The sequence below is a fragment of the Phascolarctos cinereus genome, unplaced genomic scaffold (genome assembly GCF_003287225.1).
Source record: "Phascolarctos cinereus isolate Bilbo 61053 unplaced genomic scaffold, phaCin_HiC Scaffold_4;HRSCAF=312, whole genome shotgun sequence".
Taxonomy (NCBI): Eukaryota; Metazoa; Chordata; class Mammalia; order Diprotodontia; family Phascolarctidae; genus Phascolarctos; species Phascolarctos cinereus.
In genome coordinates, this window is record NW_027555847.1 from 211,544,273 (window position 1) to 211,551,954 (window position 7,682).

Genomic DNA, 7,682 nt, shown 5'->3' on the forward strand with positions numbered 1-7,682 from the left:
GTTAAGGATTGAGGAGGAAGAAAAGGTAAAGGAGGACTTTGGAGCTTTGTTTTCTTTTAGATTAATTTGGGACTGAAGGCATGAATGTTCCCTCTTTTTTTTTTTTGAGGGAAATTGATCTTTTATTTTTACATCACTCACAATTTCCCCTGTATTCTTGCCCCTCCCCTTTCCAGAGAGATCCCTTATAACAAAGAATTTTTAAAAGAGAAAAAAAAAGCAATGAAATGAATCAACAAAGAGAAAAAAAATCCAACTTTGTATGCAGTACTATATACCTGTGAACCTTGTCTTCTACAAAGGAGGAGGTGGTGGTGTCAACTCTTTCTTCTTTGAGGATCAAGCTTACTCTTTATAATTTTGCAACATTCAATTTTGATTTTTTTGTGTGGTTCTTTTAATTTACATTGCTGTAGTCATGGTATTTATTGTTTTTCTGCATCTACTTACTTCACTTTGCATTAGTTCATGTAAGACTTTATATGCTTCTGTATTCATCATGCTCATTGTTTTTTATGGCACAATAATAGTTATCCCTTCCACATCGTGGAAGTTTAAAGGTGCAGATTTCTTCCTCCTCCCCCGCCCCGATCTGGAAAATCCAAGTAAAATCTTTTGGCCTTCTTTTAATACCAGAGAAGTCTGAATTTTTCTTTTTCTTTTTTGGGGTGTTTACAGTACCTTATCATAAAATTTGTGTTGAATATTTGGTCATAGGTTCTGTGTTGCCTGCTGGCCTTCACATGTCATCTGTGGCTTCTGCAAAACTCCCCAAAAATTCACATTTAATTTTGTATGTTGTCTCACAATGCATCAAAACCAAGATGGGGAACGTTGAGATGTGGAAGAGAGAACTGTATTAGATTACATCTGCATACCACAGTTTGTTTAGCTATTCCTCAATTGACAGGCATCTACTTTGTTTCTAGGTCTTTGCTACCACAAAAAAAATGCTGTTTTAATATTTTAATATTAATATGGAGTCTTTCTTATTTTGTTGCTTATTTTGTCTTATTTTATGCCGCTCTTTTGGGGGTGTAGAACATGAATATTCTAAGATAGAACTCAATTTTAATGGAGGAAGGATTGAGATCATAGCATACCTCAAACCAAATTCCTCACCTCCCACCTCTTCAACATTAAAAATAAAATGGGTTATGTACAATAATCTAAATAGTCTTTATCCCTAAATTATTTTCCCTTAAATAATTTTTCATATAGTTCATCACAATGACATGTTGAACATAAGTCTATTTTAAACACTAGATCATAAATCTAGTCCAGAAAAGGGAAAATTTTATTCTATGATTGTTGTGTCTATCTTACTAGAGAATACTAATCTTCTATATACTAGAAAGTTTTAGTATGTAAAAGATAACTGAAACTGAATTATATAGCTTATATAGTTTTCCACAAAAATCCCAGGCCTAGGGTTTTCATATTTCTACTTTTTCCCACATTTTAGTGATTCATTTGGTACTTTTAATGATATTTTAGAATGCTAGGCTGTGGTTATTTTTGTTCTTTTACTGTAGTACCTTCTTGCCTAAGTATCCAGTTGTCTGTATTTGTTCATTTAAAATGATTACACTGTTGTCTTTTTTTTAGAGCTTTTCAATGCATTCAGTTGGGATACGTCGATGTCTTACATTATCTAATAAAAAGCCACCAGATTGACCTTAATGTTGTAGATGAGAACAACCGAAATATGATATTTTTATCCATCATATATAATCAACCAAAGATTCTGGAGTACTTTTTGAACATGGTCAGTTGAGAGAGATGTTTAAAGTAGTTAATTAAGATCATAAAATTATCTTAAGTAGAAAATGAAGATAATAATTTAAACTTCTGATAGTGAGTGAGGCAATTACTTTACTAATAATCCACAAGAGATTTTAATGGCAACATACAATTTTGATGAACAATTATGACAATTTTCATTGTATTTTAAATAGGAAAATATACTAAAATGGCAGCAAGGTAGGACCTTTGTTTAAATACCACCTTTAACATTAATTTGGTCCATGGCCTGGGGCAGGTCACGACTATTCTAAGCCTGTTTTCTCTATTAAATGAGACTAATAATTCTTGTTGCACTTGCCTCTTGGGATAAGCTTTGAGAAACAAATGAGATAATGGATGTAAAGCACTCTGTCAACCTTAAAGGTGCCATATAAACACCAGCTGTTGTTGTTATTGTTACCAGTTACTATTTAGTGAGAAACTGCAGGCATAGTGGTTTGAGTGCTATACTTTTAAGGAAGCTGTTGTTGAGTCCTTTGAGTGATGTCCTACTTTTACAGAAGACCTGGTTTCAAATCCTGCTGGAGTCACAACACTAGGTGTCTGACGATGGCACCTCACTTAACTTCAGTCAACCTGAACCTCAGGCAATTTCCTCTGACTACCAGTGGGTTGTGATCTGCCTCTGTGGAAAGGAGTTGCAAAAAGAGAGATAAGATCTTAGATCAGTGCAGCCAGCCTGCGATGCTTGAGGACCTAGAGTGCCACAGGTGGCCTCAAGGCTGCAGGTTCCCCACCCCTGTCTTAGATGATACATCTAGAGCCAGAAGCAACCTTGGTGGCCATCCAGTCCAACTCAAATTGTAGATGTGTTTAGATGAGGAACAGAGGCTCAGGGAGGATAAATAATTTGCCCAAGATTACACAGGTCATAAGTAAGAGTCGGAATCTGAACCCAGGTCCACTGACTACAAATCTAGTACTCTTATCCACTCTATAATATTGCCTCACATTGACATATTATTTCCATAAATATCGAATATTTGTTGTCTTGAAATATCTTATTGCTTAATCAGAAAGCAAGACACAACTATACTCATACTTTCGCTGTGAAAAAAATGACCAATGTCCTTTAAAAAATTTTTTTGTCATTTCTTCACAGCCTATAATTTCCCCTCAATTTCTCTTCTAGGAGCCTCCTATTCCCAATGTAAACCAAGCAGCAGAAAATGGAAATACTCCACTTCATGCTGCAGTCAACACCAGAAAGGCAGATATCATGTCTCTTCTTTTGCGTTTTGCTGAAATTGATGTCAATGCCCCCAATCACCAGTGTAATGGAGCAACAGCTTTACATCTTGCTATCGTTTATGGTAAAGCTGTTCACATTTTATTTATTCTACTCTCATCTAGTTTAGAGACTTGTCATAGACAGTTGTATTTTTGACATTATTGCTTTGGAAAAAATACTATCCTAAAACTTAAGTCTTTTGATCTTTCTGATTGTTGGAGACAAAATGAATATCAGTTCATTGATATGAGATACTGTAGGTCAGATAGTGTTCAGCGATTTCTTCAAGAATTTGATGCTTAACTATAAATTAAGTGAAATAAAAAGATTTACTTACGATTAGAGAATAAATCATTTACTTATGGAAACAGTATGCCAACATTAGAGTGATTATTATAAGATAACTTAGGGCCTATAAAATAGTATTTTATTCCCATTTAGGCCCTTTAGTTTTTGGGAACCAGTATTGAAATAGGATTTCATTAAGTTAGAACAACAACAATACATATTTATTAACCACTTAATTAAGCCAAGCCCCGCAGTACTAAGATGGGGATACAAAGAAATGCAGAAACAGCCCCTGCCCTCGAGGAGCCTCACATTCTATTGGAGGAGATGATTTGCAATCAACTATTGAACAACTATTTTTGTACATAGAAACCATAGATAGATAGAGTGAATTGTAAGCTCCCTCAGAGGGAAGGCACCAGCTTTAGGGCGATCAGTAAAGGCTTTTGCAGAAGGTGGGATTGTAGCTGGGACTTGAAGGAGGTCAGGAGTGACCAAGTTGAGGAGGGAGAGCACTACACAGAGCTTGGAGATGGAGTGCTATGTGCAAGGAACACCCAGGAGACCAGATGTCACTGGATTGTAGAGAACTTTGAGGAGAGTAAAGTGGAAGAAGGTTGGAAAGGTAGAAAGAGGCCAAGTTGTAAAGAGACTTAAAAGCCAAATAAGATTTTATATTCGATCCTGGAGGTAATAAGTAAAAGTAATTTAGTTGCAAATTTTATAAAATAAATATTTGGAAACATATCAGGGCTTAAAATTGACTTAATATATTTTAGCTTATACTGTCTCTCTTTACCATAACATGTTTGCTATAAAATAAGCAAGCTACCAAAACCAAAAGTGTTTTACTTGTGGTATATGACAACATGCAAATTCTTAACTCTTTCAAAACACAGGCAAAACCTAAAACTTAAGGAAAATTATCTTCTAAGATACTTCAGAGTCTGTGATCACATTAATGAGGTCCTTCCATTGGTTTGTCCATGTCTTTCGCTAACTTAAAATATGGTATTTGATTATAGACGTTTTTATGCCCATGCAAATGAAATGTGAGTCTATCTAGAATATTTTTTGCCATCTTTTTCTTTATTTAGGACGTCTGGATATTTGTTATTTGTTGCTGAAAGCTGAAGCTGATCCAGAAATTCCAATGGGAGAATTCACACCTTTGCAACTTGTTCAGCAAATGGGTAATAAAGTTATAGAAAGCCTAATAAGCTTTCATGTTAACAAATTGAAAAAAGGAAAATAAAACATTTTCAAAACAGGAAATTTTAAAATCCCAACCCTTTTTCCCCCGTTAGGCATTTTAAAATTTTAACCAGTTATTGTGTGTGGTTTTTTTTTAAAGTATGGCAACTTGCCCACACCTTTTTTTTTTTAAGTGCCCGATCCCTTGTATAGAGTAGAAAATTCTTATATCAAAAGCCACTTCCTTCTGTTATTTTATCTTCTTCCTGGTTTTGTCTAATCACATCCAGATTGCAACTTTGTTTCTTGGGATGGTTTTTTTTTTTGTAAAGAAATATTACAAATTTTTAAAAACAAAAACAAAACCTCCAAACAACTCTGAAATTTTGCTTTTTAATCTTGAATTTTGCTGCCTTGGTCTTTTTGCAAAGACAAAAGTTTTGTTTTTAACATCCTTCTTGATGTCTGAAGATCAAATTAAATCTTGTTCAACTTGGTCTGAAACGTAGCTGCATTTCTGTTTCACAAGCAGCAGAGGAGGGAGATAAAACTAAGCGAAGAAGAGTGATACAATCAAGTTAACATTTATGACCTTAAGAGTATACACATGAGCTTTCTAGTTTTGCTAAATTTGATCTTAATTGTTTTGTAGAGCATTTGCTCATCTTGAAAAACAATAGCTCTTCAGGAGTATGGTAAGTTATTGACTGTGTAATATAAAAATTATACTAGATCCACTAATTTTTATTTTGCTCATTAAAAATTCATTTTTTCTCTCTACTTCTTATTAAAGATTATGCTATAGGAAGACCTAGCAGTCTTGTTCCATTAAGACTTATTTCTTCTTAGAAATAATGTCACCAAGTCTGTCCTGGGGTTATGTGAAATACAATCAACTCTTATCCAATTTGTGGTTATCCACAGCAGATGTAAAAGCAAAAATTGGATTTGTTTCCCAGCCAGTTTCTGAGCTTGCCTCACCCAGTGTTTAGTTTGTACACACTGAAATGCTGTCTGATTGCTACAGTGGAAACATCTTTGGTCTTGAGACAAAAGGCTTGGATTCTAGTGTCAGCTCTGCGTACTCACTTGCTGTATGATCTGGGTATGTCAGTGGCACTTTCTGGGCTATAATTTTCTTATCTGCAAGGTGAAAGGGGTCAGACTAGATCATTTATCTCAAATCTCTAAAATCAATGATTCCAATTTTAATATTGGCTTAAATTAAACATAACTAGGAAATTAAGTCCACTTTCCACCAAAGATATGTAGAATGGAGCTGTATTTGATAATTGTCATTAATCCTCTTTGGTAACTTGAAAAGTTCCTAGGATCTTAGACTTGAGGAGAGACCTTAGTTATCTAGTTCATTTACTCTCCTGTGTCTCATATATAACATTCTTTTTTCTTTTCTTTTCTTTTCTTTTCTTTTCTTTTCTTTTCTTTTCTTTTCTTTTCTTTCCTTTTTTTAGCTAGGCAGTTGGGGTTAGGTGACTTGCCCAGGGTCACACAGCTAGTAAGCATTATGTGTCTGAGGCCAGATTTGAACTCAGGTCCTCCTGACTTCAGGGCCGGTGCTCTATCCACTGTGCCACCTAGCTGCCCCCATATATAACATTCTTGAGAGGTATTCCTTCAGCCTCTATTTGAATGCTTGCAGCAGTAAGAATCTCACTCCTTCATGAGGCAGCACATTCCATTGTTGGATAGCTCTAATTATTAGAAAGTTCTCCTTTGTACTGAGTAAAATTCAGCCTCTTCCATTTATTTGTTCTAGCTCTGGAGCAAGACGGAACCAAATTAGTTTCTTGTACTGTATCATTTGCAATAGATTTTTTGTCAAATTACAGATTACAGGGTTTTTCTAACCACAGTTTTCATTTTACTAATGTGACTGCTCACTACACAGAAAATTCCAGATGATGGCAAAGTATTTATTCTGTCGTATTATTTTGTAATCAAAGTGATAGAAATTTTGATTTATCATCCTTTCTTTTCTCTTCTATGGAGCCTCCTGGCCTTAGAAAGTTAGAATCTGTAGTAATTAACTTAATCTAGATTTTCTTTTTCTTCCATTTAAAAAATAATAAATTTAATCATATTTTATTGACAAATTTTGTTTTGCCAAGACATACAAACATACATTCCACTCCTACAACTATACTTTCCCAAAATGGCTAAGCAAGGCAACTGAAGAGAGTGATTGTGACCAAGTACTCATAGAACTGTACACATTTGTGGTAGTGAGACTTAGCGAATAGCAAAAAGGACCTGGGTTCAAATTTTGCTCAGATATATTTCGTCTTTGTGACCATGGGCAAATCATTAACTTCAGTACCACAGGCAACTTTCTTTTTTTTTTCCCGCTTTTTTTTTTTGGTGAGACAATTGGGGGTTAAGTGACTTGCCCAGGGTCACACAGCTAGTAAGTGTCAAATGTCGGAGGCAGGATTTGAACTCAGGTCCCCTCCTGACTCCAAGGCCAGAGCACTATCCACTGCGCCACCTAGCTGCCCCCCACAGGCAACTTTCTAACAGCAAGTTATAGGTAGACAAGATACTGTACCAGTCTAGATCAGTGGGAGGAATTTCTGCACTTGGAGCTCCTCCATATTCATGACCCTCCTCAAAAAAGAAAGGGCAGTGTATAAATGCTTTTGGATCTGCTTTCTTTTTCCTCTACCTCTTCATGTAAGCCTTCCCATATTTTTTGAATTTTTCATATATATTATTTCTCATCATGCAGCAAAATTCCATTATGTTCATTTTGGGGGGTTCTCTACCTGTGGTTTCTTCAGTGTAGGAAACTCCTGCTGTAGAATCTAATTCCATCTATGTAAATAGGCAGTTTATCTGTAACTTGCTCTTAGAGAGTTGCCTGGCATATTAAGTGACTTGAACCCAGATTTTCATGACTGAAAGAACAGCCGTGTTACCTTTTTCCTTTATTCATATGGCAGCTTAATCATCCATTCCCCAATCATTGAACATGGTTTGTTTCTATTTAAAAAAAAATGTGAACAATCAAATAAATAAAATGAGGAATAAAACCATATGGTGTTTATATGTTGATATTTTAAGGATCTGTGACTTTTGTTAGTGTGGGTACCTTCTTTACCAATGAAGATTTTTAACTGCTCTACAAATTAGAAAGTGGTCTTGG

At 35.2% G+C, this 7,682-nt stretch overlaps 1 protein-coding gene across 5 annotated transcripts in view; it reads left to right on the top strand.

Annotated features, from left to right (window-relative positions):
- LOC110193507 (small integral membrane protein 10-like protein 3) overlaps nt 1-4,600 on the top strand; it is a 42,320-nt gene extending 37,720 nt beyond the window's left edge. For 2 of the 5 annotated variants that reach the window (XM_020965371.2, XM_020965370.2), the window contains exons 4-6: nt 1,609-1,768; nt 2,939-3,119; nt 4,423-4,600. In XM_020965371.2, coding sequence (XP_020821030.1) covers nt 1,609-1,768; nt 2,939-3,119; nt 4,423-4,580 — 499 coding nt within the window. In that variant the 3' untranslated portion in view covers nt 4,581-4,600. Of the gene's footprint in view, nt 1-1,608; nt 1,769-2,938; nt 3,120-4,422 lie in introns of those variants that run through there. The other 3 variants (XM_020965372.2, XM_078152897.1, XM_078152898.1) reach the window with 3 other exon arrangements.
- Nucleotides 4,601-7,682: the final 3,082 nt, after the last annotated feature.